Below are 13035 nucleotides of genomic sequence, written 5' to 3'. Positions count from 1 at the left end.
GCAGCCTCCGGCCCTAGGGGGCAGCACTGGCAATGGTGCTTCCAGGTCCTGGTAATGCAGCGTATGGCTTTGTGGCAACCGCATCTCTCGAGTGTAATTTATCCTGCCTCAGTAAAGCGACCCCCAACTCCCAATCCCTGCCCCGACTACCCCAGCACCTCCCAACTAAAAATGAGCCAAAGGCAGCCATTTCTATGGGCATTCCGTTTTCTCCATGGTCAGCCTATGGAAATATGTTTCTCAATGTTAGCCATTGGGCATTCCCTTTGTCTCCACGTTAGCCTATGGGCATTCCCATGAGTTTTTTTCTCTCAGATCTGGAGCCAGCCTGGAGCAGCTAAGCTACCAGAACTGCGGCGGAGCTGGAGAACTGGCAAACCCAATTCCTAGTGAAAGGATACACACAGGTCAGTGGGTGCTACACATTGTTAATCTTTATTCGTGTCCGAAACTATACAGAGGGCGACAAAACATGGCGTGATAAGTACATTTCACCACTACTGTAACTACGATATGCGCATGTGTTCAGCTTTACATAGCGTAGCCGTATGCAAAATGCATCGCCCCATCTCTAAAGAATCACAGATAACTGAGAAGCAACCGGACAGTGGTCCGGTGTCAACAATTTCCCAATATCGGCAGTCAGTCAAAATAACGAGCATTTATAATGTGGGAGGAAACCGAAGCACCCCAAAACATGCCCAGAGGGGGGCAATACTCGATTCCCATACAGATAGAAACAGATGTCGATTAGTCCACTTGCTGTACTGCATTCACCTGGAAAGCCAGTGTACGGCACCTCGACGCCCACTAGAAGGGATTTTCACAACATTTGTGCGATCCACCAACCCTCGCTTCCAGTGATGGACTTCAGGCCACATGCAAAGCCACCACCCTACATCTAATCACCCTTAACCTAACATAACCGTTTTCAAGAATACAGAACATAAGATAGCTTTTTGCTATAATAATAGGGTTTTCCCCCTTTTTTTCTGGCAGCAAAACTGAAACCTTTTTCAAGGATTCATGTCTGCATTAACCACAATACCTGCAGTCAAAATGCAAACAAAAAACATACTATGACAATATATGTGGCATTGTCCTTGAAACTGATTGGTCCACACCAAGGGACGGCTTTCTTTTGAGCCTCGACCCAATTGGTGCTCGACCAGATGACGCCAAAAGTTTCAAGGACAATGCATATATTATCATTGTATGTTTTTTGTTTGCATTTTGACTGCAGGCATTGTGGTTAATGCAGATATGAATCCTTGTAAAAAACTTTCAGTTTGGTTGCCAGAAAAAGGGGAAAACCCCTATTATTACATTTTGGTACTGGTAAAGGAGGTCTAATAATATAGCTTTTTGCTCTTAAACATTATGGTTGAGACATACATTTACTGTATTTGTTCCACTTGCTGTCAGAAAATAGTTTTAGTAATACAATTTTTGATTTCCCATGGTTTATAGGCTGCATGATGGGCAGCAGAGGGCAATGCCAAAGGATCCATTGTTGCACTGTACTTCTGTGGTCCCACACCTTCACCATCCGGCACTGACCAGCGTGATAAAGTATATAACCACGACGACTCGCACAATGTGAGCAGGCCCTCTTTTAGCAGCAAAATTGAAAAGGGCTGTTCATGTACTGTACAGTATATAGTGTTATACACAAATAGAAGTGAAACGGAGCTCTTAAAGTGTCTAGAGTCAATGTGACTGGCCACCAAGAAGAGGAGAGATTGGTTAGTATCCGAGAGAATTTCTCAAGTTGGAGGTGAGCTGAAGGGGAAGCTTGCCAAATTCATTTCAAACTCGGGGATACAGCAATGTCGATGTGTTATTAATATTCAACATTAACATTTACACGTCTAGATATGTGCGCGATTTGTCAGTATCAGCAGGGGACTTGGAAGCTTCCATAGAGAAAAATAATATCTTGATAATGCCTATTTAATCGCTTTGATCCATAGATTAATGACATTGTTCAAAGGCAAAGATAAATGGTACAGTTTTCATGTAATGTAATGCTGTGAGCAACGTTGCTGTCCCTGTTACTCCATGACAAGGTGCAACACAAAGAAAAGTTTCACTCCGGCAACACTCAACAATGTTTAATCAGCTTTCAAAATGTGCAGATGTTATAGGGGTAATGTGCTCTGATTGGCTGGATGGAGTCATGTGATCATCATGGAGATATTCAAACATGACTATAATTTAGAATTAGGATGGCGAGATGCTTGATAATAAAATGTATTAATCTTTATGAAGTTACATTAATTAAAAAGCACTCAAATATTTCGCGAATATATTTGTTTATTTTTGCTTAATTACTTTTCTAACATGCCTAGTTGTGTTTTTCATTGTTAGTGTTGCCTCCTTGTTCATCGATCAAACCGAGACATAGTTCTGTCAAGTTCAGCATAATACCGCCAGAACCTGAACACAGGTTCAAATTCCTGATCTGCCTCGGTCAAACCTGGACAGGTGGTAAACCTCTTCAGAGGCCAAGCAGGCCAGGCACCTTACCTTGCCTGCATCCCTTGCTAGGCTCCCTGGGCTGGGCCACCCAGGCAAGAAGGGAGTTCAAGCGTTGGAGCACCATTAATGGGATCTCAACACACTGAGATTACTGACTGGTGATTCGAAATACAAATGCTATGCCAAAAAATAAAGAGGTTTGCAGTGATTGTGCAAGTCTGTGGAATGGAACAAAGTTACGTGCAGAATTATTTTATTCTTAATACCCACATATAAACAAGGTGACAGAGAGTCTCTGTACAAAAGAACTGCCTTTACAATTCACAGTAATTAATTTAATTGGGAACAATCTACATCCAAACACTACCGAACATGTCCTAACATGTTTGAAAACAAATGATTACAGTTCATTATTTTGTCTGTATATGTCCCTTGCACGTGGGTAATTTCCATTCTTATTTCATCCATGCTCTGGTTAAAATTTGCGCCCACTGCACAGAGACTTTTCGATAAACCTGCATACTATTTCATCTTTTTTTCACCATATATTATTCATAACGTGTTGAATAAATGCAAGAATACAATTGATTTAACATGACATCACAGCTATCTCAACAGTACTGTGTGCGTTACACTTACACAGGAGTGCGTGTGCCGTTGTAATCTAGTGGCTGAATGTCGGGCAGACACACGCTGGGCTCAGTGGGGCTCTGCTCCGTCCACCAGGACACGCGCGTCTCTCCCGAGCCGGGGGGCCCTGGCCGCAGGATCACGACGTCCCGCGAGGCCACCGATGGGTCCTCGTCGTAGAAGTTGAACGGCCGGAAGAAGAAGCCCGCGCCGTTGCAGGCGGTGGCCGTGTTGGGGACGTCCTCCGAGTGGGGGATGTGCACGAAGCCCACCGTCACCCAGGCCACCAGGTCCTGCCCAGCGGCACGGCCACAGGCGATGGCGTTAGCACTATTGTGAAGCCTCGATTGTTCTGCTACGAGTATTTTTTTCATCTTACATCAAGGAAAGCTAATATCAACCAGCCAGATGGCTCAGCGGTAGTGCAAACGGCTCAATGGGAAGATTGCGTATTGAAATCGTGGTTGGCGGTCGACTCAGTGTTCATTTGAGTAAGAAATCACTTTGACAAATCACGTTGACTTATTACATGAAAAAAACATTTTGATGTTGCAGTTGAAATCTGCTTGACTTTCTAAGAATGTTTTCGTTAAGAAAATTTCTTTCCTCGCATCTCAACTCCTTGCTACAAGTTAGTGCATCACTAGTGCAGGTTTTGAATAACCCTTCTGGTGCAATGCAGTAAAGTAGCATGGCCAAACGTCTATTTTCTTTTTCTCATGCACAAAGTTTCATCCCCATTTAAAAAGTTCATTTTTGGCATTCTAGATGAATATAGTCTCATTTTTATAACAACACTTTTTGACATAAAATGAACGGTGAATGCATTTTTCAGTGAGCTAATTCAAAAATATCCAAGCAAAAAACACATGTTAACAGATTTTTAAGTCACCTCATTCACGATATTTTCATTGTCTTTGAGGAAATCCTGGAAATAGACTGCTGGGTCCCAAGGGTCGTTCTGCTGATAGATGCTGGAGCTGTGTCGCTCTGTCTCTTTGCGTTTTGTCACTGCCACCTGGTACCTTGGATAGAGGGAGACATTCAATGGTTACGTGGAATTCATCACCATCACGATCCATGGCCAGATAGCACATATAGTAATTAGTTTCCACTCTTCTCTGTCTTGTACCAATATGCTCAGTTCACATATTTTTGGCACTCATGTCTTGTGTCATCGTCAAGCCATTCTCTGTGAGGGTTTCCTCTATTTCCAGTTCCTTTACATTTTTCCAAACAACAAACTTTAATGTCCCTATTGTCGATGTGTGTTCAAATAGTGCCAGTTTATGTGGAATTACAACTTATAATATACATCATGCCTAGAAATGTTGGTGTTATACAGTATGCATGTATAATTTAACAATGTTTGAATAACACACAAATGAGATTAAATAAATATTTATCTCATGGAGATGTATATAGTGCCTTATTCGAATATGTTTTACAGCAATTATACAATTATAAATTAGATTATAGTGGTTGAGATAAACAGAAGTATTATTCAGAGTGGTGATGTAGTTACGATGTGTTTTGGTCGTCGTCACCCTCCCCCCCTTACCCCCCCCCCCCCCAAACGTTCCACTTTTGCCACTTGCATCATGACAGAAATAATCCATTCAGAAATCTCACAGAGCATTGCATCCTTGTGTTAAAGAACGACAGTTTTCAAATGACTTATGAAAAATCGTTCTAGTGGCCTCTTTATATCCCTTTGCACAGTAGATGCCGTAGTTTCCCATACACTCTGTGATGATATTTTCACCTGATGGTGAAATTTATATTTTTAATTCTCAGGGCTGGAAGTTACTTAAAGATGAAGTGCAAAATAAAATGTAATATGTTTTTGTTGTTGTTGTGCAGTCATTGGTTAATTGTCTAAGACCATTGTCTCATGACACTTGCATACTAGGTTTAATCACAGGTTAATCACTGCTAAGATTTGGATTCAAGATCTGTTGTGTCAACATTCTGATGTTTGAGCCATCTGACCACCCCTTAGTTTCGAATTGTTTAATCGCATATCAATTATTAACTACTAAATCCAACGTTTTATTTATTTATTACAAGTGATAATTCTACCAACAATAATTACTTAATCAAGATTTGGCAGAGTGATGTCTCAGTGGTTTAGTGCACTGCAATTTGAACTCAGCGAGCTAAATCTGATTTCCGGCCATGGCTAACATCCATAGCGAGTCATATCCGATTGGGTGCTGGCACCCCTTACTAACCCACACTGACCAGTATGGTGAAGTATGGTCCATTAACTCATATGCTTAACATGGAATGGGGAAGCCTTCATCCAGCAGTGGACTTGCAAACTTCTGTACATTATTTTTAATTATGAAAACGAAATGGTCCTTTTTATGAATGTTTTTATTGTAAATATTAAACATAAATACATCTTACACCTATGTGTAGCTATTTATTTGCAGGTTATGTGCCATGTTTAATTGATAAAATCACAAATTATGTTTCATATAACTATAGTTGATTTACAAAAGCAATACATTACATTTCTGGAATTGTAACATAAGAGCTTTCATTGCGGAATGATCCTGAACATGTCAATTTTCCTTCATTTTCAGTAACTTATAGACTTCAAAAGGTGTTATATTTTCAGTAACTTGTATTTAACTCTCGTGTTTGCGGTTCAGACAAGTAGATTGTTTTGTATTTATAATCTAGTATGATTTGATGTCTTGAGTAGTCATTGGTGGTTGCCTGATTGAAAGCTATTAAAAAAAAATTATTTTTATTTTACCAGGTAAGGCCCACTGAGCAATATAGCTCTTTTTCAGAAGAGACCTGGCCACAAATTATAACTCATTGCAGTGGCTTATCATGTGGAAATGTATAGCAGCCAAATACTCTTAAACACGTTTCTAAATGTATAGGAGAAAAACTTGAGTACCCGGAGAAAAATCCAAGTGACCACGGGGAGAACGCGCAAACTCTAAATATACAGGCGTCAGGGTCGGGATCGAACCCACGCCCTCTATACCAGGCGAGGTAATTCACATCTCGCCACTTTGGTGCCCGAATTGGGCTGTGACTATCAGCTCACTACAAAAAAATAAGCTATTTTATTACGTAGGGATGCGGTTTCCCATGATTCAAGCCACCATCTCGGTGAATTCCAGCCCAAAATTCGTGAGGTCCCTAAATCTGCATGGGAAATCCCAGCAGATAAAACACAGATACCTGCTCCAAGTGGCAGCTTTCTCCTCTTCGTAATCCTCTGGCAACAGGGGGTTTCCGTGGCTCGTGAGCTGCACGCGATAACCACGCTGGGCACCCCACTTGTTTCTGGCGTTCTCGTTCATGAACACCAGGTATGGAAGTCTGACGTCGAACTTGAAGGCTGCCTCCGACTCTGTCTTCTTGAGGTCATGCTTCACGCTGGGAATGACCTTGGCGTGCTCTGGGCTCCAAACGACGGTCGTGTTCTCGAGCTGCAGACTCACAGTCTTAAAGCTGTTGCTTGTGCCTGTGGACAATAAAAACATGGCGAAATGCAAATATTTAGAAACCACATGCACTTGAACAAAATAAAGCAATGCATGAACAAAACAATCTTTTGTAAGCTTGTCATAATGAGTTATATAGTTGTTTATGGAGTACAAAACAATTGCTTTAATCAATATAAATAAGGCACTATTTTAATGGAATTTAAGTGTTAACTTTATTTTAACGCGTTATAGCTTGAAAATCGGTTTGAAATTACATATCATGGCGTTTCATTTCAGCTTAACCTTTGTGGCATGTAATGCAGTGTTTTATACAATTTCTACATCAACAGAGCAATATATTGGTCATGAAAAATCATAAAAAGAATCTACTACTCTATTTGATCTGTTTATGTCTTTGTTTCATTATGCATTATGTACACTTCCACAGACGTTAATAGCAATGTCAGGGACCCAATGCTGCGGGTATAATCATACTTCAGGCTCGTGGCTAGGAAAGGGTCAAATTTCACTTGCTACTTATTTTTGCTTTTGATGGGAATCAAACTCAGGTTTTCAGGTCCATTGCAAAGAGTGCAAACTACTGCCACCACTCTGCACGATTTACATTTATATACGTATTCATATTAAACCTTCCTTTATGCTGTACACAATGATTTTATTGTAAAGCGAATTTAATGCAAGTTCATGTGCTGCTGAATCATCAATGTACCATATTAAAGTATAGTTCGTATATTTGTCTTAAGAGTCATACATATGCCGTCAGTTATTTTCACGTAATATTTCGTAATAATTCCATTTCAACTTTTATCTGAAAACATCTTTGGCTTAAAGTAGACGGTTTCATAACGCTTGTACGGATGTGAGTAAAACTGTTCAATTCGTTGGGTTCGTGAAGGGCCAAAAAAAGGCCAGGCCAAAAGCCTGTCCCACAGCCTGACGGAAGTAGGCACAGACACAGGAGCATTCTACTTCACAGGTGGAGAGAGAGAGGGAGGGGGCTTTTACGGAATGCAAGCTCACAGCCTGAAAAATGCAGGGACAGAAATAAACTGGTCGGCCAGAAAACTGAGTGTAACTGAAATCTATCCGGTCTGGGACGTCGCTTTTCTCGCGGGAATTTTGTTATCACGCAAAGACCTTCCAGTGTAATACCGGGCGTGATATTACATTTACTGGTCGTAGTTACATGACACAGTATTACTGTGTGTGGTGTATCATCGATCAAGTGTTCATCATTGTTTTCTTTCGTGTATTTAAAGTTCTGACAGCAGTATCTAAGTCACATTCTAACACAACACATACTGCTCCAATAGTTGACAATATTGTTTTAATATACACTATTGTATATATAAAAGACACTTACCGGCTATATCCATATCCAGTTTGTAGTTTAACATATGAGTGTGAAGATTGCCTAGGACGTGTTCAGATATTCTGTTGCCATACTTGAGGCCTTCACCGAAAAAAAATGTGGTAAAGGGGTATCCAGTCGGGTGAACCTTTGCCTCGACGACTCCATTCTGGTAGAATATGTAGTCCATCACATAATCATAGTTGTATACATTATGGATGCTCCTTATCACAAGTACATAGTTGACCAAGCCACCATAGAAGGTGAACCCAAGATGGCTATCTCTGTCAAAGTGTCGACGTAATGGCACACCAGAGTTGTACTCGAAAATGCAGACGGAGTTCGGGTATTTCAGCGGCTTCTCAGAGTTCACAAAGTGGTACGTGTCCAGGTACGTGGCAGTGTGCGGGCAGTCGATCCCCTTCACAAGCTCAAAGTTGTCGGCACCAAAGTGCCAACCTGAGTCAATGGCTTTTCCTTGTGTGCCGGTGGGACTGTTTCCAGAATAGTAAGAGATTGCATCTTGGAGACCCATCTCATAGACAATTCTCTCACCGTTGTACTTGATGTCAAATATCTGAAGCCCCATGTAAGAGATTCTGAAAGCGAACGTCCAGGGCATGTACTGCACAAAGTTCCCGTCAACCCGGTAGCGGTGGCCCTCGGGCTCATACTGCTGCGGTCCCGTCTGAGACGTGTCTGCTCTGAAGGCTCCGCGACGATCATATCCTGAATTTATAACGGTGCCGGTTAGCTTGATCTTATCAATGAGTCCATTGTCATACTGGCTGATGAGTTCTTCCAGACTATTAAAATACTGCCCGTTGTAAAACACTTTCTGCACTGCCCACTCTTCAACGTTTGAGCTTTCATGGTTAACCAAAACTTCAAAGTTTAATGGCTGCAAAAAATACCCTTCCATAAGTCTGAAAAATAAGACCCAAGACCTCCTATCTCCAGACTTAAGTCCTCTCAATGGAATGTCACCTGCATTAATGCAGTTTTTAGTACAGTTTGTATACCAATAACCATAACTTTCTTTGAGGATGTGGTCGACTTTTTCAAAAATTCTGGGCATAAATTCTCCGTGTAATGCCTTATATTCCGGGATTGTCGTTGGCCGAGAGCTAAAATTAATAACGCGTTTCCTCGTTGATGGACTGTGTGGCCGGTACCAGGTTGGATTCGGAAGCGGGCCTATCAGATATTCTGCGACCGATGGCTGAACGTCAGCTCCGCGGAAAACCACTGCCTTAGCAACTCGAGCAGGCTTGGCTCCTCCATGGTCTAAGTAATGCAAAGCTTCCTTTTTGTCTGGGTTGTAGAGCTCTATCATGTAGATGTAGTTGCTGTTCACGGTGGCTTCTGAGGCAACAATATTGAGCTCCTTATGGCTCACCAGGAAGTCCTTGACGGTTGTTAATTCTGTTGGCGTTAGGTCGGAAAAGATCTCTATTGCCTTATAATCGGGTTTAATGCCATTTAGAACAAATTTATTGGGGCACTTCTTGGGAAAGTCTGCATTTACATGCCGGTGAATCAAAACTGACGCCAGAATAATGCTCACGATGATAAATAAAAGAGCAACATATGTCCATACCCTAGAAACGGTTTTATTTTTATTCATTGTTCCTTGTTATGCAGGTGAAGTTTCACTTGTTTATATATCTGTAAATAAGAACAAATTCATTAAAATTGTACAACAATACATTTCTTTACAACAGACTATATTGCAAGCACAAAGAGGAGTTCCATTTTGAGGACATTTTAGGTGTATAAAAGTTAAACATGTAGTCCACTTGTACTGCATTACATACTCATGTGTTACATTACAGGACCGTGAGAAATGGCAACGGTTTGGTGAGAGGTATTCATCCAGTGGTGAATTAATGATGGCTGATGAAGATGATTAAGTTACATTCATCTGCCAGCAATCTGCACGTCAAGTCAACGTGAAAGAGTCGAGTTCACTCTCGCTAAGGTCCTTCTGCCAGCATAGGCGTGACACCTTCACCATTGTCACCGCATTTATGTCTATATATCAATATTGAGTAATCCATTTTCAAATGTAATCCAGTTAAATATAACCACCTTTTTTCTCTTCATGCGCGATTGTAATTTTTTTGTCATTAATGTATTCAATTATTCAATTGCATTTTAGCATGGTTGGATACGTACGGTGCAGACGACATTCAACAGACACGCACACATTACATTTTTTCAAACACGAATTTGTATTCTAACGATGTGGTGTTGTATATATAGAAAGAAACACCAAGCAGAACCCATATATAGATTTAAAAGAAAAGACAAAGGTAAAATCCAAAAGAAAAAAAAAACATTTTATTTAAGCACAGTGCAGATTTAAATGTACAGCTAAATAAGTATTATTAGTCATATGTATAACTTTGTGCTCTGAGATGGAACTCAACTTGCCTTCCTAAAAATATTTTTTTTCCCCAAAAAGTATTCTACGGTAAACGTGTATATCTTCCTTGCTGGTAAATTATCAAATAAATGTTGCTATCCCGTGCCACAGAGCTCTCACTCTCTCTCTCTCAAGGTCTCCCACCATACCTCTCCACACTCCTCACTCCATTGACCACAGTAAACCGCGGAGACCAATGGAACCCATCAAACAATTTACTCATCATGCCCAAGAAGAAAAAAAACCACAGGACCGCGCTGGCTGAGCGGCGTTTCTCCGTAGCAGCACCGGCAGCCTTCAGAAACTCTCTCCCACTGCACTTTATTTCCCATTGCGTTTGCTGATGATCTCTTCTGCGTTCGTCCGGAACACTCTTCGTTCCGATGTTAGGAAGCCATTGGGACCTTACGCACTTTAACATCTACATTGAAAACTCGTTTCTTCACAACTGCTTTTTTCTGTCGACTTTGTCATCCTTCCCCATCACCTCCGCTTAGCACAATTGGCTACGTACGGTGCAAAGGTATTTCAACGTACACACGTAAACATAGTGCATTCCTCTATAGCGCTTTCGGTTAAGTCACGTAGTAAGAAAATAAATTAAATAATAGAATACGACGTGTCGATTGCAACACAAGCAATCGTCATCAGGTAGAACTAAATTGCATTTTATTTTCTACGTGACTTTACCGAAAGAACCAAAGAGTCATTCCTGCAAGTCAAGATAGTAACATTCCCTGCATCCAAGCACGAATCCACCTTCAAGCAACAGCTGTAAGCGCTCACTGGTTCAAGGCTGACAAATAAGGGTGTTGAAGCTCCCTGGCTCCGCACCTTCGAGTTCTCGATCGAACAATACTCCTATTCATAAAATAAGTACGTCACAAATTGTGTTTATTATTGTTCACATTATCAGCATCGGTAAATTACTTCAACGTGTGTGTGTGTAATCATGCAAACTTACCTTCCACTCTTCAGATATCTCTCAATGCTGAGACTGCCAAACCCTGTGCACGTGTATCAAGTCCAATCCAACGACTTATATGGTACTTCTACAACAAGTACTTACACAATCCGTCATTCGCAAGCAGTCTTGTGCATTTATGGGGGCATCATCGTGTTAAACGTATTTCCTGTTTACTTTTCTTTGTTAAAACATACTTCAGCCTCTGCCACAGCATGTATACAGTAATGTATCAGAGGTTACGTCGAAGACAAAGAGGGTGGGGAAGTAGTGTTTTTTTATACAAGATGTGGGTTGGACTAGTGGAAATTTCCGGGTGGGATAACCCGTATGATTTCCGCATGGGTGTGCAGAAATGCTGATGGAAAATCAGCTTAGCGACTGGATGGTGTTCCAAAAGCTCATATATCATACTCTGACAGTGCCATCATCATCCTCAGGCGTTTCCGTTCGACTGCTGGATGAAGGCCTCCCGACGCCATCTCCATCACTCGTTGTCCTGCGATGCCACAAATCCAAATTTCCGTTGCTTCCTTTCCACAGTTGTCGACTTGGGGGCTGGATTCTCTTCCATTATCGCTCAATCCATCACCAGTCTCATATGTTGCGCATTATCCCTTTCAAGTAATGTGTGCTGTCTTCTTGGTTCTTTCGGTAAAGTCACGTAGAATGTACATAAAATAATAAAAATAAAATATAATAAAATAAAATTCTCACGACGTTTGGCCACAACACAAGTAGCCTTCTTCAGGTGAAGGAACAGAACTGTCGGGACGACAGCGCTTCAATTAACGCTGCTAAGCTTCGCAGTGTCTTTTAATCTAGGTGGGAGGAGCAGGGAGCCTTGACAAAGCAGTTTACACATCAATAGGAGAATTTAGCATTGAAATAGCTGTGTTGAAGTGTTGGATTAGCAGGGTGTTAAAGTCAGAAATTAGCATGTAACTGGGAGATTAGCATGATGTTAATGTGAGGGATTAGCATGTAACTGGTCACGGAAATAGCTATGTAAAGTCAGAGTTTACATATCAACAGATGCATTTAGTATATTGACGCTAAAGGACTGCAACTACCTAACTATCATACAATAAACCGATGTGAAAAAAAACTAAGTATAAACTACATCAATATAATAAATGTACTCAATATATTCTTCAATAAGTTGAGCTATTAACATAAAGTAACTGGGTATACACTACACTATATAATGAATACCATATAGTAAACTAATAAAAAAATATAAACTACATCAATGTTATCAATAAACTCAATATACTCTCCACTCAGCTGAGCTACTACCAATAAGTCGTTATACATTACAATTCTATGTCGAAAAAAAGGGTGGCGGTTATTTATTTTCAACGTGAGCACCACTGAAAGCGACGAGCTTTGTTCAGACGGACGAGTCCATCTATGCTCGGAACGGAGGAGGGGGGAGAGAGAGAAACAGCCACGATGCGCTGCTCTGTCCTGTGTTGCGTTACAACTATGCTATAAACTAGACTACTATACATTGCAATGTTATGCCTTCCAATCTAAACTACATTGTATAATATTGTATACACAGCCCAATGTAAGCTCTAACATTATGCATTATATTGATATGTCTCCAACTAAACCTTTTTCTACATTACACGACTATACACCGTAATATACACTGCCATAGACAAACCCACCCTTGAATTATACAATGCGTTACTATACA

The 13035-nt window shown here is 40.8% G+C and overlaps 1 protein-coding gene across 2 annotated transcripts; it reads right to left on the bottom strand.

The window, feature by feature from the left end:
• Window positions 1–416: 416 nt before the first annotated feature.
• On the bottom strand, window positions 417–11760 carry LOC116938775 (diamine oxidase [copper-containing]-like). 2 transcript variants are annotated; one of them, XM_032946389.2, is made up of 5 exons: window positions 11436–11760; window positions 7951–9606; window positions 6319–6604; window positions 4004–4136; window positions 417–3404 (listed from the first exon to the last, which is right to left on the bottom strand). In XM_032946389.2, the coding sequence occupies exons 2-5, from the start codon at window positions 9563–9565 to the stop codon at window positions 3117–3119; spliced, it is 2322 nt and encodes a 773-aa protein (XP_032802280.2). In that variant the 5' UTR covers window positions 9566–9606; window positions 11436–11760; the 3' UTR covers window positions 417–3116. The 2 variants fall into 2 exon arrangements, with proteins under 2 accessions (XP_032802280.2, XP_032802279.2); XM_032946388.2 differs by having other exon boundaries at window positions 11331–11757.
• Window positions 11761–13035: the final 1275 nt, after the last annotated feature.

This window comes from Petromyzon marinus, chromosome 4 (assembly GCF_048934315.1).
Source record: "Petromyzon marinus isolate PM22_M1 ecotype Great Lakes invasive population chromosome 4, UKy_Petmar_22M1.pri1.0, whole genome shotgun sequence".
Taxonomy (NCBI): Eukaryota; Metazoa; Chordata; class Hyperoartia; order Petromyzontiformes; family Petromyzontidae; genus Petromyzon; species Petromyzon marinus.
The sequence above is the reverse complement of the archived record's forward strand: the minus strand, read 5'-3'. Positions and strand labels throughout refer to the sequence as shown.

Coding starts and splice junctions, on each gene's coding strand:
- LOC116938775 (XM_032946389.2), bottom strand. CDS start 9,565: ATGAATAAAAATAAAACCGTTTCTAGGGTATGGACATATGTTGCTCTT. Junction 4,137..6,318: donor AAAGCTGCCACTTGGAGCAG/GTATCTGTGTTT, acceptor CCTCTATCCAAG/GTACCAGGTGGCAGTGACAA. Junction 3,405..4,003: donor ATGAAAATATCGTGAATGAG/GTGACTTAAAAA, acceptor GCCGCTGGGCAG/GACCTGGTGGCCTGGGTGAC.